Consider the following 22,690-nt stretch of genomic DNA (forward strand, 5'->3'; position numbering starts at 1 on the left):
ATCTATCTAAACTGAACAACAGTACATGCCAGAACCAGAGGATGTAGGCACAAAAGGCTAATAGGTGAACAATAAAAACAACAGTGAGCAAAAGCAGAGGCACAGAACATAACAGGCATAGATTGCAGAACTGGGAGTCATCGTACACAGCATGAAAATTGGGATGCAGTGTCTCAGCAGGATTCCATAGCATCTCATAGAAAAAGGAAGAATGAACAAAGGAAAAATCACAAGGACAGCATTCAAAACAACGCATTAGTCATTGCTAATTAAAGAACAGCAGTGAGAGTCATTAAAAATATGAGAACCAGACCAGAGGAAGCTATGAAAGCAATAAATGCAAACAGGACATAGGTGTTTCTGTTCAGGTGGTAGTATAAGAGGCAAGCTATCAAAATATAAATAAAGCATTAAAAGAAATGAATGACATGGCAGTAAATAATAAAAAAAAAAAAAAACCGGACAAACTGGGCAGGTCCATAACCTAGCCTAGGCATCACAGCATAAAAACTATAATGTAACTTAAAAAGAATATACAGAATAAAATAATCAGTCCTTCACAGAAATAATGTCCTGAGCCAAAACTGAAGAAAAGATAAAGTCCAGCAAACCGGCAAAATGGGCATAAACAAAACATGGGAGAGAAAGTGTCCAAGAAAGTAAAAGTTCAGGATGCAGCGTTTCAAGGCACGCAGTCACTATAAACTGGTACGGTGCACACTCGGAATGAAAGGGGTCTGCACATACACCATCTTGAAAGAAGTCCAGGTATCATCATCCAGCAGCCGAAATCCAGTGAAGAGTCAAAGAAAAGAAAGAGAGAGAACAGGTTGCCTGTACTGAGGGCGGCAACAAGGGACAAAAATAATGCATTTACTGGTCATAAGTACAGCAAGAGAGATATAAGATTCAAGTACACAATATGCAGAAGAGGACATGTTACATGGTGTAAACTCAGTGGAGTGCACAGAAAAATACCATTAAGTCTATAGAACCTTTCTCTAAATAAGAGAACCCCTAACGGAGCAGCGCTCAGGCCATGAAAGAGAAAAAATAAAAATAAAAAGGTATTGTAAAAAGACAATTTAGATAGGAAAAAACAAAAATGCAAAAAGGGAGAGAAAAATCTCCAAAAATGGCCAATGGTATAGTTGGTTTCCCTGGGGTACCCCACAAACCAAACAGATAGACAACACAAAGATACAGGGCACAAACATAGAAAACACAAAGGTACAGGCATGGAACTTTTCTTCCATCTGTCAAAGATTCAGAGCTGAACTTTGATCTACAGAGAAATGCACAGTTATACAAAACCAAACGTCCATCATAGCACGAATCACAATTGTGTGCACACAGTGGCAAAGTAAAGTGCGATATAATACATGGCAGAATAATCACATAATCATAAAAGGCATCTAAATGGGTACTGGAACTTCTGAAAGAGAAAACGTAAGAATGTGATCACTCTGACTCGGTGCCCTGCTGATTTCATTCATAAAGCAGACAGGGACGCAACTGCTAGGGTGTGCTTCAATCTTGAAAAATAAGCAAAACTTACTAGGTAAAGTAAGATACAGTGTACAATGTTAAATATAGAGGTATTCTGAAGTATGGCGATGTCAATTCAAAGGGAAAAAAGAAACATGTTAAATGTTAAGTGCATGCAAGGTCATTTCAAGGTTACTGAAAGCATAACATTGTCCTCCTTCTCTGGGTTAGAAAAAGGCTCATTGTAACAGGTCCAGAACAGCTCTGTATGTATGACTGCGAAGACAAAGAAGAGACATTTTAACGTGACACCACCCCTGAGGTCACTTAGCCATGTTCCCTGCAGGCAGACCTGGAACTCTGGTCTGCCATCTGGGTCCCGCTACACTCTGAGGAGTGGGCACTGCTGCAGACTAGATGTAGCTACTTTAGTCTGCACTGTCCTTACATAATAAGTACCCCCTTCCTCTGGAGTTTGAAATACCAAGTTTATTTTAAAGGTATTTCTGTTTCCAATTGTATTTAGAATCTGATTGATAATAACACTTTATACAAACGTGCATGGGAAGAAAGAATTCATAAAGAACACCAGGATAAAGACACAATACGGGAAAGCAAGGGAGACTGTTAGCACAAAAGAATTAATCTCAATCCATCCGTTATCAATAAAACTCATTCATAAAGCAAAAAAAATTTGACCACATTACACCGCTATTGATTAAGTCCCATTGGCTACCTATTAGCCACCGAATTACTTTTAAGATATTATTCTTGGTTTTTAAAGTTCTAGCTTTCAATGAGCCTCAATTCATGTCTAGAATGATCATTCCTTATTATGCCCCTCGTTCTCTACGATCATCATCACAAGACTTATTAACTGTCCCTTCCTTAAAAATTGTGGGTACAAGAAGAAATGACATGTTTTCTGTTACAGCGCCACAAACGTGGAATGCACTGCCACTTTACATCAGAAAAGAAAAAGATCTTATCTCTTTTAAAAAACTCTTAAAAACTTTTTTATTTAACGATGCTTTTATCAATTAAACTATGAGACCTTTTATTAATTAAATGCAGAACTTAAATTTTTTTTTCCTTCCCCGTGTTCTTTCCTCTTTATGTTTTTCTACCTGAGAGAATTGTAACTTTACCCCTCTTTTCCTTCTATATCATGTCCGTCTTTAAGCTACATGTATGAAGAAATTTGTAATGTGTTATAAGTATATTAACTTTTTACTTGTGTCTTAAAATTGTTTGTCCTCTAAAATGTTGTTTTTTAAAAAAATTGTTTGTCCTCTAAAAAGTTGTTTTTTAAAATTGTTCATCGCTTAGAATGTTTGAATTATCAAGCCCATGTTTAGCAAATATTTCAATTTTCAGAAAAATATGGATACTTAACCTCTATCATTGTTAGTCTTGTACTTTAAATCCCCCAACACTGGGATACAAAGGCAGGGATGTGCCCAACACAAACCCCACATGTCTGACAAATGGTCGCTTTTATTTTTTCTTTTTTATTACCAGCAGACACACTTTTACAACTGCGAGAACACGTAAACTATCTGGCTCAACTCTCTTTAAATTACTCACTGTCTGTAACAAATCCACTGCACGCAGGATCAAATACTAGTTCCTTCGAGCTTGACAAAATTATATGTCTAAAATCACAGTCCTTATTCTCGTTCATCAGTGCGAAACTCACATTCTTAATTCTGGCTAGAGCCACATGCATTTTACCCTGTTTAGCAACTTACACTATCCTGTCTGCAACTTTCGGCAACAATCATGCTGTCTTGCTTTACCAACCTTTCCCAGGTGTCCAACCTAAATGCTTTTTCCATCTCCCCGGGTAATTTCTCAACATCACCAATTTCTCGTTCTCTGTATCGTGTCTGGTGTCCCCAGAGATGGTTTTTTATTTTTTTTTATTTTTTTATCAATTTGACAAGTATGGCAAAAAGTTGATTAAATTCCAAATACTAAGCCTCTGACAACAATAAAAGTAAGGGTGAAGAAAACAATAAAGAATTACAAAATGACAAAAAACCTCTTCAAACCCAGAATTAAACATATAAGAAACAAGGAGAGAAAAAAGAACTTCAAGGAGGAAAGGAAAGAGAACATAGATGGAAGAAAAGCAATAGGGCAAAGGGAAAATGTTTGGGTGTTTGTTTTGTTGCTTTGAATTTATCTAAATGGTGCTAAACCATAAGATTAGGAGAGGTAATCCAGTCCAAGCATGACTGTGTAAAAGCCTGAACCAAATCAGAACTAATGAGCATACCGTATTTTATTTATCTTAGGCAAAATACATTGCAATCCCTAAAGCCAAACACTAGTGTTTGTTGTTCCTGTCACATCAAAATCTAATAGTCTGCCATCAGAAACTGGTGCTAGTAAAAGTCAGACACCCACAGCGGTATAAACGAATTATAATGTCTCCTAAAGTCAAAAGATATCCTAAAACTAGTAAGTCAGAAATAGTTTATATAGATCAGAAAACTAGTTCGTGGCTCCCACAACCACAGGGCTAGCTAGCTAAGTGTTTTGTTTTATTAGTATACAAACTCAGTTAACATTGAATCTCCATAATTCCTGAGCTACCGGTCGATCGCGATCGACGTATTGGGCACCCCTGCTCTTGTGCATTTTTAAATTTGATTGCTGACTAAAGCTTTGTCCACATTCTGAACAGGTATATGGTTTCTCTCCAGTATGAATCCTCTCGTGCTTTTTTATATCTGATTGTTGACTAAAGCTTTTTCCAAATTCTGAACAGGTATGGTTTCTGTCCAGTATGAATTCTCCTGTGCGTTATTAAATGTGATTGCCGGTTAAATTTTTTACCACATTCTGAACAGGTATATGGTTTTTCTCCAGTATGAATCCTCCTGTGCATTATTAAATGTGATTGCTTATGAAATTTTTTTTACCACATTCTGAACAGGTATAGGGTTTCTCTCCAATATGCATCCTCTCATGCATTTTTAAAGACTGAACACTAAAGCTTTCTCCACATTCTGAACAGGAATATGGTTTCTCTCCAGTATGAATCCTCTCGTGCCTTTTTAAAGATGAAAGATGACTGTATCTTTTACCACATTCTGATCAGGTATATGGTTTCTGTCCGGAATGAATCCTCATGTGCGTTATTAAATGTGATTGCCGATTAAATCTTTCACATCTCTCCAGTATGAATCCTCTCGTGCTTTTTTAAAGTTGATTGTTGAGTAAAGCTTTTCCCACATTCTGAACAGGTATATGGTTTCTCTCCAGTATGAATCCTCTCGTGCTTTTTTAAACTTGACTGCTGACTAAAGCTTTTCCCACATTCTGAACAGGTATATGGTTTCTCTCCAGTATGAATCCTCTCGTGCATTTTTAAACTTGACTGCTGACTAAAGCTTTTTCCACATTCTGAACAGGTATATGGTTTCTCTTCAGTATGAATCCTCTTGTGCATTTTTAAACTTGACTGCTGACTAAAGCTTTTTCCACATTCTGAACAGGTATATGGTTTCTCTTCAGTGTGAATCCTCTTGTGCATTTCTAAACTTGACTGCTTACTAAAGCTTTTTCCACATTCTGAACAGGTATATGGTTTCTGTCCAGTATGAATTCTCCTGTGCGTTATTAAATGTGATTGCCGGTTAAATTTTTTACCACATTCTGAACAGGTATATGGTTTTTCTCCAGTATGAATCCTCCTGTGCATTATTAAATGTGATTGCCGATTAAATCTTTTACCACATTCTGAACAAGTATAGGGTTTCTCTCCAGTATGCATCCTCTCATGCATTTTTAAACTTGATTGCCGAGTAAAGCTTTTCCCACATTCTGAACAGGTATATGGTTTCTCTCCGTCATGAATCCTCTTGTGCATTTTTAAATTTGACTGCTGACTAAAGCTTTTACCACATTCTGAACAGGTATATGGTTTCTCTTCAGTATGAATCCTCTTGTGCCTTTTTAAACTTGACTGCTTACTGAAGCTTTTACCACATTCTGAACAGGTATAGGGTTTCTCTCCAGTATGAATCATCTTGTGCCTTTTTAAAGTTGACTGCACAGTAAAGCTTTTCCCAAATTCTGAACAGGTATATGGTTTCTCTTCAGTATGAATCCTCTCATGGCTTTTCAAAGTTGACTGCCTATTAAATCTTTTACCACATTCTGAACAGGTATAAGGTTTTTCTCCAGTATGAATCCTCTCATGTCTTTTCATAGTTGACTGCCTATTAAATCTTTTACCACATTCTGAACAGGTATATGGTTTCTCTCCAGTATGAATCCATTCATGCTTTTTTAAAGTTGATTGCTGAGTAAAACTTTTCCCACATTCTGAACAGGTATATGGTTTCTCTCCAGTATGAATCCTCCTGTGCATTATTAAATATGATTGCTTATTAAAGCTTTTACCACATTCTGAACAGGTATAGGGTTTCTCTCCCATATGAATCCTCTTGTGCGTTATTAAATGTGATTGCTGATTAAAGCTTTTCCCACATTCTGAACAGGTATATGGTTTCTCTCCAGTATGAATCCTCTTATGTTTTGTTAAAGCTGAAAGATGACTGTATCTTTTACCACATTCTGAACAGGTATATGGTTTCTCTCTGGTATGAATCCTCTCGTGTCTTCTTAAATATGATTGCTCATTAAAGCTTTTACCACATTCTGAACAGGTATAGGGTTTCTCTCCCATATGAATCCTCTTGTGCGTTATTAAATGTGATTGCTGATTAAAGCTTTTCCCACATTCTGAACAGGTATATGGTTTCTCTCCAGTATGAATCCTCTCGTGTCTTCTTAAATATGATTGCTCATTAAAGCTTTTACCACATTCTGAACAGGTATAGGGTTTCTCTCCCGTATGAATCTTCCTGTGCGTTATTAAATGTGATTGCCGAATAAAGCTTTTCCTACATTCAGAACAGGTATATGGTTTCTCTCCAGTATGAATCCTCTTGTGCATTTTTAAAGCTGACTGCACACTAAAGTTTTTACCACATTCTGAACAGCTATATGGTTTCTCTCCAGTATGAATCCTCTTGTGTCTTCTTAAATCTGATTGCTGAATAAAGCTTTTCCCACATTCTGAACAGGTATATGGTTTCTCTCCAGAATGAATCCTTCTGTGCTTTATTAAATGTGATTGCTGAGTAAAGCTTTTGCCACATTCTGGACATGTAAATGGCCTCTCACTTTCATGGAGCCTCTGAAGACAGTTTAAACCTGTTTGATGAGAAAAAAAAGTTTTGTATCATAATATAAAGATGGAGAATGTTTCTCATTTGTATTATGTGCATTCTTAGATACAATATAAAATCTTTGATAAAGCTTTTCTTAAGTGATTAATTTTACTCCTGCTTGTATTAACCGTTTAATTGGCAGATGGAGAAAATAATTTTTTACATAACTTGATGTTGAACGAGAGCAACAATGCCAAAGAAAGGGTTAATTGTTGAATTGTTACGGATCAATATTCAGCTAGGGCAATTAACATTTTCTATACAGCTGATTTCTTAGAACTACATTAGTCCCAGACAGTCAACACTGGGCCATAGCTGGGCCCCGGCATTAAAAATCTGGTTCATCGGTGACAGCTGGTATTGAGTGCAGTTCCCAAATAGCTACCTGGACACAGGACTGGTCTTACTTGCCCAGTTAGCTATGTGGTTAACAGCACTGAATGTCGCCACTGTACATCCGCATCATTTCAGGGTCTGACCTGACTCCACCACTACCTGGATCGTGCTGGGATGGTCAGCGCTGCTACTGCTGCTTGTATGATGGACCATTTCCTAGTGATTGCTGCTCTGCTCCTCTTGTGACCCAAACATGTCATCTCTATCGCCAAAGAGTGATTCTAAAACTGAATCGGGTCTTGCTCCTTGGGGTGAACTCTCGGGAGGGATTGGGACTTTGCCTTTGCTTTCTTTAAATTCCCTGGGTTGCTGGCTGCCTAGTTTGCGAGCGTTTGTGGTCTTTGCTTTCCAGCTACTTTTCTGGGGCAATTTCATTTTTTTTTTTAGTCTCACTGCCAGTTTTCTTGCTAAGAAGGGTATCACTAATATCGTTGTGTACGTTGCTATCTTGTCTTTGCTGGGGGTGGCCACCGTGTGTCCTGCTTATGCCACCCCCACCTTCTAGTTTAAATGCCTAGAAACCCATGGCGTGAATTTCTCAGCAAGGATCCTTTTACCTGTCATTACAATATAGTCTCTTGTTTTTCCATGTATTTCCTCATCCTCCTCTGTACCTAAAGCCTTCGTGATGACACCAGGCTCTGAGCCACCTATTGAAGATCTCACTATTTCCTACTCTTCCCTTTCCTTTTCCATATGTAGGCAGTACTTCCGAAAAAGCTACAGTCTTTACAAAAAGGTTTCAACCCCTCTCCTGGCTCCCAAAAAGCTTTCTGCACCACAAGTGGGGTATTGCTGGTAGGTCATTGAACTCAAATGGATAACAACATCAGCTTTAGAATTCCTATATTCTTCCCTAATTAGAGATAATATTTGTTTGGGATTCCTGGAAGCTGAGGATCCTTGGAGACACTTCACTCTTTTGTTCCAAGGTTAATGCCGCTGATGATGGAATCTCCTAACAGCAACAATTTTCTGGAATGAGCTTTCTAGTGCTTTTCTTCTGGAGTTACCTTCACTGGTTCTGGTTCCCTCAATTCTTGACTACTGGGCTTTCTATATATTATTCTCCCAATTACACTGGCTGCCTATCGCTTAGAGAAGACATTTCAAGATCCTGATTCTGACCTTCAGAGCACTTAGAGAGGGGACCCCGGACTATCTGGCAAAGGAAAGTATACCCTATGTGCTGGGGCGAACACTTTGCTCCTTTGATGACCATCGGCTGGCCAGACCATCTCTCTCCTGGGTCACTGGGACTCTAGAAGAAACGATGCTATTTTAATTTCATGCCCCCATTTTGGGGAATGCTTTGCACAATCTTCTGGGCTCACACGACTACATGGGATTTCTCATGTTAAGGAAATTCTGCAATAAGTCTTTAAACCTTTCTTTTCTTTTTAAAATTAGCTTATGAAACTAATTTTCCAATTAGTAATAAACCTAAAGTGAAAAATAACAATTAAAGAAAGGTATAACAGGAGCAAATACATCCCACGAAGACATCAAAACAGGAACTCGCCCACCCAAAAGTACAGCCAAAGTCTTGTTCCCGTCTACAACCACCTCTGATCGCTTGTTCCCTCTCTCACGGAAAATTCTAGAGCTGCCTAGGATCCAAAAATACATAACCTTTGAAAGCAAGTCCAATAGTTACAAGAGAACTCCAAAAAGAAGATGCTCCCAAAGAAAGAGCAAGAAAAGATTTAAACCGAAGCATGTAATTGCCAGTCTGGGGGCTTTTAATCATTTTCTAATATTTATTATACTTGATATTAATACAAAAACTAAACAACAATGATACAGGAACCAGTAAGGTTGATCCCACAGCGACATATAAAACTCTACCACAATATTAGAGCTCCCAAAATGCTAAAGAATAAAAGTGAGTTCAATCTAGATGACTTTCTAACCGTAAATGCTGGGGCAGATAATTCAACAAAGGAAAATGGGGAGACCCAATGATCCACCGATGAAAACAAAAACAAAAAACTGTGGATACAGATGTTCTGGAGATAATTTATTATACATTGACATATAAAAACATGAAAATTCTACATGGCTGGTGCCCTATAAAGGAACGTTGATCCTCTAGTCTAGTAGGATCCAATTTGGCTCATGACAGAGACAGGATAAGACGGTTCTGGTTCTGGGATCTTAAAGTGTGTGTGGGACGATAAGGGATCAATAAGTTGCCCAAGAAACCTCAGTAAAAGGCTGTGTGTGTCAAAACCAACATCTTCAATTTGGCTCGGAAGAACATGGTACTGAAGATGAAGATTCTCCACCCGAAATCTTAAAAATCTGTGAGAGGCTGGATGGATTGGGATATGAGTGTAAGCCTCTTTTAGATCCAGAGAGCATAACCAATCCCCTTGATCCATCAGGGGATACAGAGTTGGTAAAGAAAACATCCGAAACTTCTCTTTGACTAGAAATTTGTTGAGGGATCTGAGATTCAGAATGGGTCGCAAATCCCCCGTCTTCTTAGGAACTAGAAAATAACGGGAATAGAACCCCGTGTCCTGTTGTTTCAAGGGAACCTCCTCGACTGCTCAAAGGTGAAGAACAGCCTGAGCTTCCTGAAGGAGAAGGGGAAGTTGCGATGAACTGGAAGGAAACTCTCTTGGAGGGAGATCTGGAGGCACTTGAAGAAAGTGAAGCGAGTATCCCTCCCGAAGGATGTTGAGAACCCAGAGATCTGAGGTGATCAGCCGACCTCCTATGGGCAGAAGAGAGGTCTGATGGATGGAGGGTAATATGCTCAGACGGAGAATGCAAAAAAGACTGAGCTGGTTTAGCCGCAGCAGGAGGCTGAGGTTTCTGCTGTCACTGCTGCTGTGGTGGTCGTCTAGGTGGAGACCTGGAGAAAGCTGGAGTCGTTTTTTTGAGGATAACGACGTGGTGGAGGCTTGTATAGGCCGAGCAGGAGGAGTCTTAGCCTTCGGCCGGATCAAGGAAGCAAAAGAGCGCTCATGTTAAGAGAGACGCTTAGTAGCCACCTCGATGGAATCGTCAATAAGTTCATTTCCCTGGCTAGGCAAGTTCGCTAGACGGTCCTGCAAATTAGGGTCCATGTTCACAATACGGAGCCAAGCTAGGCGACGCATAGCTACCGCAAAAGCAGAAACTCTAGATGAAAGCTCAAAGGCATCGTACGTGGCTTGCAGCATGAAGAGTCGAAGTTGTGACAGAGTACGAATAATCTGTTTGAACTCTTGAAGACACTGCCGGGAAAAACTTAGGCATTATTTTGAGGTAGTGATTAAAATAAGCGGTGAAAATGTAATTGTAGTTGAGAATTCTATTTGCCATCATGGTACATCCCTCCCTTCCCGGGAGCACTGCAGCGTAGATCTTAGACGGTTGAGCTTTCTTTAATGAAGATTCTACCACTAAGGATTGGTGAGATAATTGGGATTTCTCAAACCCCTTACAAGGTATGGTGCGATACCTGGATTCCAGTTTAGAAGGTATGGCCGTAATAGAGTAAGGAATTTCCATATTCCTGAGGAAAGTTTGTTTCAAGACAGGAGTCATGGGAAGCCTCAAGGTCTCTTTGGGTGGATGAGGTAACTCCATGTCTGCCAAGTACTCAGGAGTGTACTTAGAGTCAGAGTGGAGATCCAGCTGAAGAGCTTTCCCCATATCAAAGACAAATCTCGCAAAGGAGGCAGACTTCGAGGTAGGTGGCTCCTCAGGAGAAGGAGAGCGAGACCTAGGAGCAGCAGAATAAGATGGAGAAGCCTCTCTGGAATATTGAGAAGGAGGTTCAGAGTCCAGCACCATGATCACCGAAGAAGCTCCACTACCTGTGATAGGAGGAGTCAGAGAGTGTTTGCGCTTCAGAAGTCTCGATGGTGAAGTCCCCGGGGTCCGAGGAACGGAGTACGTCGAGGCAGAAGGAGAAGGCTCCCTCGGAGGTGGTCTCGATGGAGGAGTCTTCGACCTGGACGGGCTTCGAGGCGAAGCAGCAGGTGTAGAAGTTTTGTGAGACCGAGACTTGTGTTTAGGTTTTGAAGGAGCCTTGACGGCCCTCGATAAACAAGGCATAGAAGACTCAGTACATTGAGGAGGAGAGTCCTTTTGCTTGAGAGAAAACTCCTGACTCTGCTTAGAAGCAAGGTGCCTCGAGTGCTTCATGTGATGCCCCGATCGAGGTTCAGGAGACTCTGTCCTAGGAGGAGGAGGCGAAGAGTCACTAGATGACAAGCGACGAGACTTTCGAGGCTTGCCTCGAGGTGCTTCGACAGGAGGCTCAGGCTGGCCGGGACAAGTTGAGCCAGGACCGAGGTAATCTGAGTGGTCAAAATGGCTTTCAACATGTCCTTGAACATAGGCACCGAGATGAAAGGATCAGGTCTCAAAGGTGCAGCAGTGCGCTCCAAAGAGGGTGACCTCAAGGATGAGTATTCCCTATGTTTGGAGGCATGCTTAGCTGGAGGTCCCGTAGAGGCTGGCAGGACTGTAGGCACAGCCTGGGATGCCTGAGACTCTGGAGGCTTCTTAAGAAGGGTACCTGAAGGAGAAACAGGAGACATATATGAAGGCTTAGAAGGGACCGCAGCCGAGGCTTTCGAGGCCAAAGTTGTCGAGGCCATCACGGGGGTAAAGGTCGAGGTCTTGGAAGTTGAGGCTGTCCCTGAAGTCGAGGTCGAGGCCCTCTAGCAGACTGATCAATCGTGCCAAATAGTTGAAGAATTTTAGCATGGCATCTGCGAAGGGCTCGAGGTTGAAGGGTAGCACAGCGCGAACAAGTGTCGGGACAATGTTCAGGACCCAGGCAAACAATACACCAACGATGAGGGTCGGTGACTGAAATAACCCGGCTGCACTGCCTACACTTTTTAAAACCGGTATGAGCGGATTCCAGAACTTGGAGTCTAAGCAGATGGCTGGCTAACGGCTGAGCTCCTCCTAAGAGCATTATTTATTTGAATTTAAGTAATATATTTTTTCTTCTGATTTAATTTTAAATTCCTGGAAATGTCTTCAAATAAACAAAAGTTGCAGGAAGCTCCTTCTAAGGCAACAGGGAAGACAAAAAGACTGAAAGAAGACTCTCAGTCCTCAAGTGAGGTTCCTTTGCCCTTTGGATTTTATTGAGGTTTTAGAAGAATTAAGGAAGATTAATGTCAATTTAGTGGAAGTGAAACAAGAAATTAATCTCATGAACAACAAATTTGATATATTAAATGAAAGAATGGATAAGATGGAAAATAAAATGGAAAAGATTGAAAATATACAACAAAATTATAAAGAAGATCATAATTTGTTAATGGATGTGCACAAAAAATTGATTGACCTGGAAAATAGATCTCGAAGCCAGAATTTAAGAATTATTGGATTAAAAGAAGGAGTTGAAGGGAAGAATATGATCTCTTTCCATGAGGATACAATACCAAAAATACTCCCAATAAAGACAAAAGGTCCTATAGAAATTGAAAAGGCATATAGGATTGGTATGAAGAAAAGTCAAAATAAAGAAAAACCAAGAACTGTGATATTCAGAGTACTAAAGTTTCAACAGGTACTGGATATCTTACAAGCTGCAAAGGAGATTAAAAATCTTTCATACAAGGATTCTAAATTGATTTTTCTTCAGGATTTTGCTAAAGAGACTGTACAAATCAGGAAACAATTCTTACAACTAAGGCAACCCCTGAAAGACATAGGTGCTAATTATGGTTTATACTACCCTGCATACATGAAAATTACATATAAAGAAAAATCTTATCAGTTCGAGGATCCTGGAAAACTTAAAGAATTTTTGTAATCTCTGGAATTACCTATGATTTAAAGTTGAATTGAAAATTTTATTCCATTTTTTTTTTAAGTGGTTGAGGAAAGTTTGGATTTAGGGGGATAATATAGAAGAAATATAATTTTTCCATATACTTTAATGATACAAAATGGCTGCTGAAACTGATTTAATAACTGTTTTTGGAACGATTGACTAGTTTAAATTAAATAAAGAAGATTCTACATAAGAATGGTGACAGCAGTATGCAAATAAATACTCACACTTGCCTGACGTCGGAGGAATAGAAGGGAGAGGAGAGGAGAGTTAGCCTTACATGGATGTTGTTCTCTGGTCCGCCCATCTCTCTGACCAGCGGGGGTCCTGGTGCTTGAGAATTTTGGCGATAATGATGCGTGGACATTTACAACTGACAGCGGATCTCGGAGACATCTTGGGGAGAGACGGCGTGGGAGCTCTGCTTTACCCCTTTCCTTGATCGGGGGAGGACCTGGCGCTTGAGGGCTTCAGCGGTGGCGGCGAGAGGACATCCACCGTCGTCAGTGGATTGCAGGACGCAGAGTCATCTTTGAGGAGAGGAGCGTGGGAGATTTGCTCCGCCCCTTTCCATGACCAGCGGAGGACCCGGCGGTTGAGATCTTTTAGTGCTAAAGGCGCTTCGTGAAGTGCCTGCAGGGAAGCCGCAAGAACGACAGTCTTTTTACCCAGAGGAGATATCATCTATGGTTTTAACAAAGATGAAGGAAATCGCAGAAGCATACCTTGGCAAGTTTGTCACTAGAGGTCTGCACGGGAACGGGGATCGCGGGGATCCCGCGGGTCCCGCGGGGATCCCGCGGGTTCCCCCCCTGGCCCACGGGACTCCCACGGGGACGCCCCCTGGCCCACGGGACTCCCACGGGGATGCCCCCCTGACCCACGGGACTCCCACGGGGACGCCCCCTTGCCCACGGGACTCCCACGGGGATGAAAACAACCTACCTAAATTCTGGCGATGCAAGCATGCAGCATACAAGTCTGGCGTCGCGTCGGGAAATAGCCATGTTGAGCAGTGAGCTCAGCACGTACACAGATGAAAGCCTTGCTTGCTGATTGGTCCGGTGGCCCCGCCCCACCGTGCCGCCGGACCAATCAGCAAGCAAGGCTTTCATCTGTGTACGTGCTGAGCTCACTGCTCAGCATGGCTATTTCCCGACGCGGGCATTAGGCTGTTTTTTGTCATTTCGGGTGGGGGATGGCAGCGGCAGCAGCAGCCTGAAAAAGAAATCATCCTGGCCGGGTTCGGTGTCATGCTCCGGAGCTTCTACAGCCTTCCTATCTCCCTCTCCCTTCTACCTGCGGCTCTCTTCGGCAACTTAGCAGCAACGATCGACACAAGCTTCTGGCGTCGGGGCCTACCCTCTGCGAGTCCCGCTTGTTTCAACTTCCTTTTTCCACAAAGGTGGGACTCGTAGAGGGAAGGCCTCGATGTCGGCAGCTTGTCTTGATCACCGCTGCTGACGAGTTGCTTAAGAGAGCCGCGGAGCAGGGGGGTGTTGCCAGGTGCAGGTAGAAGGGAGAGGGCCAGATGCAGGACTCGTGGGTGAGGGAGGAGAAGAGAGAGGGGAGAGAAACAAAAGGAAATATTTCATACTGGGCTGGGCCGGAGTGGAGAGAGGGTGGAAAGATTCTGGCTACAGGGTGCAGTAACAAAGGAAAAGGGGGGAAAGCTGAAAATAGAGATAGTGACACAAAGAAGAGAAAGGGTAAGCAGGACCTACTGAATAAGGATAGAGATACAGAGGGGACATGAAGAGGAGGTGAAATAGAGACATAGAAGTAATGCTGAAAAAGTGTGTGTGGGGGGGGGGGAGATAAAGACATTGAAAGGGCAAATGGTGAATATGGGGTAAAGACAAGGACAGAGACAAATGAAGATTCTGAAAAAGTGGTGAGATAGGGATATAGGTGAGATGGACACAAAGAAGGGTGATGCTGGAAAATAGGTGGAATGGTAATTCTGACAGACACAGAAGGGAAATGCTGGATCAAGGAGAGATGGGGCTCAGGCTGGATGGAATGAGGAGAAATGCCTTGTTGGCCCGGAACTTCCTCTCCTACGTCAGAATTGACGTCAGGGAGCGGAATGCTGGTCAGCGCGACGCTTCTGCAGGGAAAGCTTGGGACAGCGGTGGCTTGGGGACTATTCCCCGATGGCGGTGGCAGCAAACCGAGTGGCTTGGGGGAGGGCACGGAGAAAGAAAGAAAGGGGGCAGACAGAGAGACAGAAAGAAGGGGGAACAGGGAGACAGAAAGAAAAAGTTGGGGGAGAGAATGAGGTCTGGAGGAGAGGAAACATACAGGAGGCTGAAAGAAAGGAAGAAAGATTGGATGCACAGTCAGAAGAAGAAAGTGCAACCAGAGACTCATGAAATCACCAAACAGCAAAGGTAGGAAAAATGATTTTATTTTCAATTTAGTGATCAAAATGTGTCTGTTTTGAGAATTTATATCTGCTGTCTATATTTTGCACTATGGCTCCCTTTTACTAAACCGCAATATTGTTTTTTAGCGCAGGGAGCCTATGAGCATTGAGAGCAGCGCGAGGCATTCAGCGTAACTCCCTGTGCTAAAACCTACTATTGTGGTTTAGTAAAAAGGGAGGGGGTGTATTTGTCTATTTTTGTATTTTGTTACCGAGGTGACATTGCATAGAGTCATCTGCCTTGGGAAATGTATATGGCAGATATCTTTGTTTTGTGTTCAAAAGAAAAGGAAATGCATTTCTGGTTTTATTTCTACAGTGTTGAAGTACTTGTTGGCCCTTGCTGTGACTGGTGGGGATCCCCAAGCACCGCCAGCAGAGGACCTCCTCTAGAGATGGTCAGAACTCCCCTCCACCAAGCGCAGCAGTCGCTGGCAGCATCCATGAGCCACTGAGGTGCCAGCATCTGTGACTCAGGGACGCTACTGCTGCCTGCCAAGCTTGGCAAAAGGGACCCCAGGCCAACTGCAAAGGAAGTCCTCAGCTGACAGTTTGTGGGTTCTCATCAGCTGAGTATTTATATTTTATATTTACATTAGAGGTTCTGGTAGAAACCCATTTACAAAGTATGTATTCTTCCCAATTAATATTTCCAAATTAATAGTCTCTTTGCTTATTTGTAAATGGGTCTCTACCAGAGCCTTTAATTCAGTAGCATAATTAAATAAAATAACTATTTCTGAAGTTTATAGGGAAGGATGGTGACGGAGGGGATTCCTCGCGGGGACGGGTGGGGACGGAGGGGATTCCTCGCGGGGACGGGTGGGGACGGAGGGGATTCCTCGCGGGGACGGGTGGGGACGGAGGGATTCCTCACGGGGACGGGTGGGGACGGAGGGATTCCTCACGGGGACGGGTGGGGATGGGTGGGATTTTGGCGGGGACGGGTGGGATTTCTGTCCCCGCGCAACTCTCTATTTGTCACCAATGCTGTTGTCACTGTCACAGCTTACTTCAATGATTCTCAGCGTCAGGCTACAAAAGTTGCCGACACCATTACTGGTCTTAATGTGCTACGTATAATCAACGCGCCTACAGCTGCTGCTATTGCCTATGGCTTAGACAAAAAGGTTGGAACTGTAAGGAATGTGCTGATTTTTGACCTTGGTGGTGGCACATTTGGTGTCTCCATTTTAACCATTGATGAGGGAATCTTTGAGGTTAAGTTCACTGCAGGTGACACCCAATTGGGTGGGGAAGACTTTGACAACCGTATGGTGATTCACTTTATTGCAGAGTTCAAGCGCAAGCACAAGAAGGATATCATTGAGAATAAGAGAGCTGTTCGCCGTCTCAGCATTGCATACATTTTCATTTAGCACCCAGGTCAGTATGGAAATTGACTCCCTCTATGAAGGCATAGATTTCTACACTTCTATCACAAGAGCCCATTTTAAAGAGTTGAATGCAGACCTTTTCCGAGGCACCCTTGAAGCAGTGGAGAAGGCCCTCCATGATGCCTAGGGTCCATGACATTGATCTGGTTGGGGGGTCCACACGTATTCCTAAGATCCAGAAGCTGATGTAGGACTTCTTCAATGGCAAGGAACTCCACAAAAGTATAAACTCTGATGAAGCTGTAGCATATGGTGCAGCGGTTCAAGCTGCTATCTTGTCTGGTGACAAGTCAGAAAATGTATATGATCTGCTGATGTTGGATGTCACTCCCTTGTCCCTGGGAATTGAAACAGCTGGAGGTGTCATGTCTGTCTTGATCAAAAGGAATACAACTATTCCAACTAAGCAGACACAGACCTTTACAACATACTCTGACAACCAGCCTGGTGTTCTGATTCAGGGATTTGAAGGGGAAAGAGCAATGACAAAGGATGATGATGTTTCATTAGTTTTGTTTGGAATATGTATTTGTTTTCTGAATAATTTTGTTTATGTAATGTACCTACAATACAGGAGGAAATTATATCATAAATTTCTTCTTGAGGATAAGTTTTTAAAGATAAATTTGCTGAAATAGGAAAATTTTCAGTGTATTGGATGTTTAGATAGGTGAAATATCTAATTTGGAAAATTTTTAAATTGAATATTGTATAAATGAGTAATTTGAAATATTATCTCAATTGGAATTAATGTATTTAATTATATTACACTTATAGCTATAAAATTAATTCAATTTCATTAAGGGGAATTTTGAAGAACTTTTTAATTCTTTTGGGCTTTTGGTTTTTAAATACTTAGTAGTATAAATATTAAATTATATAATTCTATATGGGAATGTTTTTTGATGGGAATTTATATAATAGAATTGAGACATATATAAAGGGGAAAGTAGGAATTTAAATATATGGTTGGATCAATTTTTTAATATAGAAGAAACAGTGAAGTGAGTTGCTTGGGGGGAAGGGGGCTGGTCTGATTGTTTGTCTTCAAGTTATCGCATTATGAGAAAGGGTGGGATAAGGGAGGGATTAGGGAGGGGATTTTGGGATTTTATTAATGTAATTTTTAAGGAATCAAGGGAGGGGAGGGATGTATCTTATAGTATTTTAAGGGAAATGAAATATCTACAGGAAAGTTATGCTTTGCAGAAGATGTTAAAATTCATATTTGATAGTAATAATTATACTAATGGAGCTTAAAATTCTTTCACTTAATGTTAATGGTTTAAACCATCCAATAAAAAGGAAGAAAACACTTTTGTTTTTGAAGCAACAAAATATAGATATTTGTTATATTCAAGAGACTCATTTATCAGCTTTAGAGTCTCTAAAATTAAAAGATAATTGGATAAAACATTGTTTTTATGCCCCAGCTATAAAGAAGAAAGCAGGAGTTGCAATATTGGTGAATAAAAGATGTAATGCTACTTTCAAATTTATTTCAGCTGATCCCATGGGAAGGTGGTTACATGTAGACATGAATCTGGGAAATACTACAGTGGCGTTGTTCAATGTATACACACCTAATACAAACCAAATTGAATTTTTTAAAACTTTACAAAAATTATTGTTACCACTGGCTGCTTCAAATTTAGTTGTGGCTGGGGATTTTAATGCTGTCATAGATCCTTATATGGACAAAAAACCTAGTAGAAGCATGAAATCATTAGGATTGGATAATTTGGTACTAAATTGTGATTTAAAAGATATATGGCGAATATTTCATTTTAATGATTGGGAATTTTCGTTTTGTTCCCATGTTCATAAATCTTTTTCGAGAATAGATTATATATTGGTCTCAAATTCATTAGTTCAACAAGTAACACAAGCCTCCATAGATCCAATTATTTTGTCTGATCATGGTGGGGTGTGGATTAAAATTAAGATAATTTATAAAGAGGATAGTAGACCTATATGGAGATTTGATAATACATTGCTGGTGGAACCAAATTTTATTGAGGAAATACAAGTGAAAATGGATGATTATTTTCAAATTAATAATACGAAGGATATCTCTATAGAAACATTATGGGATGCTTTTAAGGCAACCATGAGAGGTCAAATTATTTCTTTTTCTGCATATCTTAAAAAACAAATTAAAAAACAATTTTATAGTTTGGAACAAGATATAAAGATATTAGAGTCATAATTAGTTGAAAAATGGGAATATTACACATTACAAGACCTTATGAAAGCGAAAGGGAAATATAATGAGATTTCTTCTAAGTTGATTAGAAAAGATTTATTTTCTCAACAGGCATTGTATTATGGAAATTCAAATAAGGCGGGAAGATTATTGGCAAATTATCTAAAAGCAAAAAAACGGAAAACAAAAATAGTGATGATTAAAGATGAAAAAGGGAATACTTATTCTCAAATTGGATTGATTTTAAAACAATTTTTAAATTTTTACAAAAGCCTATATTCTTCTGAGCCTTATTTAGATAAAGAAAGGGATGGTTTGAAATTTTTAAAATTAATTACGGGACCGAAAATTCCTGAGCATATAAAAGAAAGTTTAGAAAAGGCAATATTAATAAATAAATTGCAAGCAGCATTGAAGTCCCTTAGAGTTGGATCCGCTCCAGGTGGAGATGGTTTTACTGTAGAGTTTTATAAATCATTTCAAATTACCCTGTTACCATATTTATTAAATTTATATCGGACTCAACTTACTAAAGGTTGTATTATGGGTACCATGGCTGAATCATTAACTATAGTTTTGCCAAAGCCAAATAAAGATCCCACACTGGTATCAAATTACAGGCCTATTTCTTTAATTAATGTTGATGGGAAAATTTTACCTAAGATTTTGGCTATACGTTTGGCTAAAGCTCTCCCTTTTATTATTGGTATGCATCAAACAGGATTCGTTGCTCAAAGATATTCTTCTAATAACACTAGGCTGGCATTGCATATGTTGAATTTGTCTAAAGCCTTAAAGGATCTATTTTTTTCTGTATCACTTCATGCAGAAAAGGCTTTTGATCGTGTTGAATGGACCTTTATGTATCGAGTGATGGAGTGGTTTGGTATTGGTTCAGGATTTATACAAATGATTCAAGCGTTGTATAGCTCCCTTATTGCTAAATTGTATATTAATAATAATTTTTCATAAGGTTTTAGGTTGCAAAGGGGGGTTAGACAAGGCTGTCCCTTGTCTCCTTTGCTTTTTGATATTGTATTGGAACCCTTGTTATTAGCTATTCAGCAAACAGAGGAGATAAAGGGTATTTCTCATAAAGATCGGGAATATAAGATTTCGGTTTATGCAGATGATATATTACTCTATTTGAGAAATCCGGAGACAACCATTCCTTGCTTACTTGAAATAATTGAGAATTTTGGAAAATTTTCAGGCTATAAGATAAATTGGAATAAATCAGAAATTCTTCCACTCAGTGTTCATTGTACAAAAGGTTTGTTTGATTCTTTTCCCTTTCTTTGGAAAGAGGATGGAATAAAGTATTTAGGCATTTGGATTAAAAATACATTGGATGAAACAATGAAAATAAATGAAAAATCGTTATTGCAGAAGGTTACGGAGATGTGTGAGCAATGGAATCCTTTACACCTTTCATGGTGGGGGAGAGTCCAAACTATTAAAATGATGATTTCACCTGTGGTTTGTTATCAGATAAGAACATAAGAAGTTGCCTCCACTGGGTCAGACCAGAGGTCCATCTCGCCCAGCGGTCCGCTCCCGCGGTGGCCCATCAGGTCCGCGACCTATGAAGTGGTTTCTGACCACTTCTATAACCTACCTCAAGTTCTATCTGTACCCCTCTATCCCCTTATCCTCCAGGAACCTATCCAAACCTTCCTTGAACCCCTTTACCGAGTTCTGGCTTATCACTTCCTCCGGAAGCGCGTTCAATGTGTCCGGGTATGTTGCCGGTATATTTTCAAGGGTCCTTTTATAAAAAAATTAAATAGTATTCTTTTAATATTTATTTGGATGGGTAAAACTCCTAGAGTGGCTTTGGTATCCTTACAAAGATCAATTTCAGAGGGAGAAGTAAATTTTCCAAATTTTTATAGGTAACATCAAGCCTATATTTTGCGCCAAGGTATGTATTGGGTCCTCCCAGAACTCATGGAAAAACTCCCTGACTGGTTGTGGTTAGAATGGCAACTCATGTCTCCATTGCATCTGTGCCATGTGCTCAGTATCAAACTGCCTAGCTATAGTAAAGATAATAGCATACTAGTTGATACATGGAAAACATTGCGGTATATAAGCAACTTAACAACTATTCCAATCCATAAATCTACAAATCAGTCTATATGGGTAAACTCCAAGATCCAAATTGGCGGAGAAAGGCTAGTCTGGAAGCATTGGATGATAGCAGGAATACGTATATTGGATGATGTTATTTCTAATGGTGCTATGCTTGAATTTTCACAGTTGCAACATAAATTTAGTCTTAATAATTCAGAAAATTTTAGATGGTTGCAACTGAAGCATGCCATTCAGGTGGGGTTCCCTGATTGGAAAAACCTTAATAATCATTATAGTATGGAGTTTCTTTGTTTTCAGACAGACTTCTTGGGTCACCAGGCCGCCCAGTGGTATAAAGTGTTAAGTGGATTTAAATAATATAATCTACCCAAGATGGCGATCTGAGAGCAGGACGCGCTGAACTGCGTGTCCCAGGATTGTGTTTTTCAACTTTTCTAACGGTAATTACTTACCGCGATGCCGAAGAGACGGGGCCGGAGTGCCGCTTCTGCCTCGCGGCGTCCTGGAGCCCCGGGTCTCGGGAATATACAAGAACTCCTGCGGCGCATGCAGGAGGTCGCAGCGACGTCGGATGGCGGCCCGCAGAGAACACAGGGAGGCGAACCCATCGTGGATGCTCCTGGGCCCGACACCACACTGAGCCCCGACGTTAGGGCACCGCCCCCGCAACCCCAGACGACCAGCTCTCCCAGGGGCGGGGAAACCCCGGATTCATTGGTTTTCTCCTCTCCAGAGGCAAGGAAGGATTCACTGGAGAGTTTGGAGGTTGGGGCCCACCTTCTAGGGCCCCCATGGAGGTATCTGGGGGAATACCATCTCAACATGAGGGGGAAGGGCTGAAGACACCCCTCGAAGGACTTCAGGACGGTGAGCACTCTACATTTACACAAACTCCAATTGAACTGATTAAACCTGCAGAAGTGACTTTAGACTCTATTTGGGACTTAATGGCTGGTTTTGTTAAAAATATTACTCCTACACTTCAACAAATTGAAAGGAAAATTAAGGAACATGATAAGGAACTGAAGAATTTAAGAGAAGAAACAAATACTTCTAACTCATCTATTCAAAAAATAGAAAAAGAAATTGTATCATTGAAACAAATTCAAGAGGCCTTAGTTAAAGACAATATTAACCTAAGGAAGAAGACTGAAATGCTTGAGAACAATTCACGCAGTAATAATTTAAGGTTAATTAACTTTCCAAGACTTGAGTTAGTAACACCTAGAGATATGCTTAAGAGATATCTAGTGGAGAACTTAGAGATACCCGAAGATTCATTACCACCATTTTCACGGGTCTATTATTTGCCTGATAAAGAACAAAATCAACAACCAAAAGTAAAATCTTCAGATCAAGAGCCCTTAAATATATCACAGATCTTAGAAACATCTGAGAAGGATTTAGCATCACCAGCCACTATGATTATTACTTTAGCTTTGCCAATTGATAAAACATGGTTGTTAAAACTTTTCTTTAAAAATAGACAAAAAAGCTTCCTTGGTTATAAAATACAAATGTTCCCAGATTTGGCATGGAAGACGCAAAGGCGCCGCCGTGAATTTCTTCTTTTGAAACCTGGGGTTTTATCTTTGGGGGCAACTTTTTATTTGAGACACCCGTGTAAATGTA

General features: G+C 40.6%; 2 protein-coding genes and 2 pseudogenes across 2 annotated transcripts in view; 1 reads left to right on the plus strand and 3 right to left on the minus strand.

The window, feature by feature from the left end:
• The window catches only part of LOC117355249 (zinc finger protein 420-like), an 818,521-nt gene that overhangs the window by 775,902 nt on the left and 19,929 nt on the right, over nt 1-22,690 (minus strand). The gene's annotated exons all lie outside the window — the stretch shown is intronic.
• LOC117355269 overlaps nt 1-22,690 on the minus strand; it is a 193,054-nt pseudogene that overhangs the window by 94,219 nt on the left and 76,145 nt on the right.
• Nucleotides 4,119-22,690, minus strand: part of LOC117355248 (oocyte zinc finger protein XlCOF6-like) — a 127,599-nt gene continuing 109,027 nt past the window's right edge. Inside the window, exon 4 of the mRNA XM_033933538.1 lies at nt 4,119-6,720. Coding sequence (XP_033789429.1) covers nt 4,664-6,720 — 2,057 coding nt within the window. The 3' untranslated portion in view covers nt 4,119-4,663. The remainder of the gene's footprint in view (nt 6,721-22,690) is intronic.
• Nucleotides 11,339-17,393, plus strand: LOC117355864 (annotated as a pseudogene).

This window comes from Geotrypetes seraphini, chromosome 2, assembly GCF_902459505.1.
Source record: "Geotrypetes seraphini chromosome 2, aGeoSer1.1, whole genome shotgun sequence".
Taxonomy (NCBI): domain Eukaryota; kingdom Metazoa; phylum Chordata; class Amphibia; order Gymnophiona; family Dermophiidae; genus Geotrypetes; species Geotrypetes seraphini.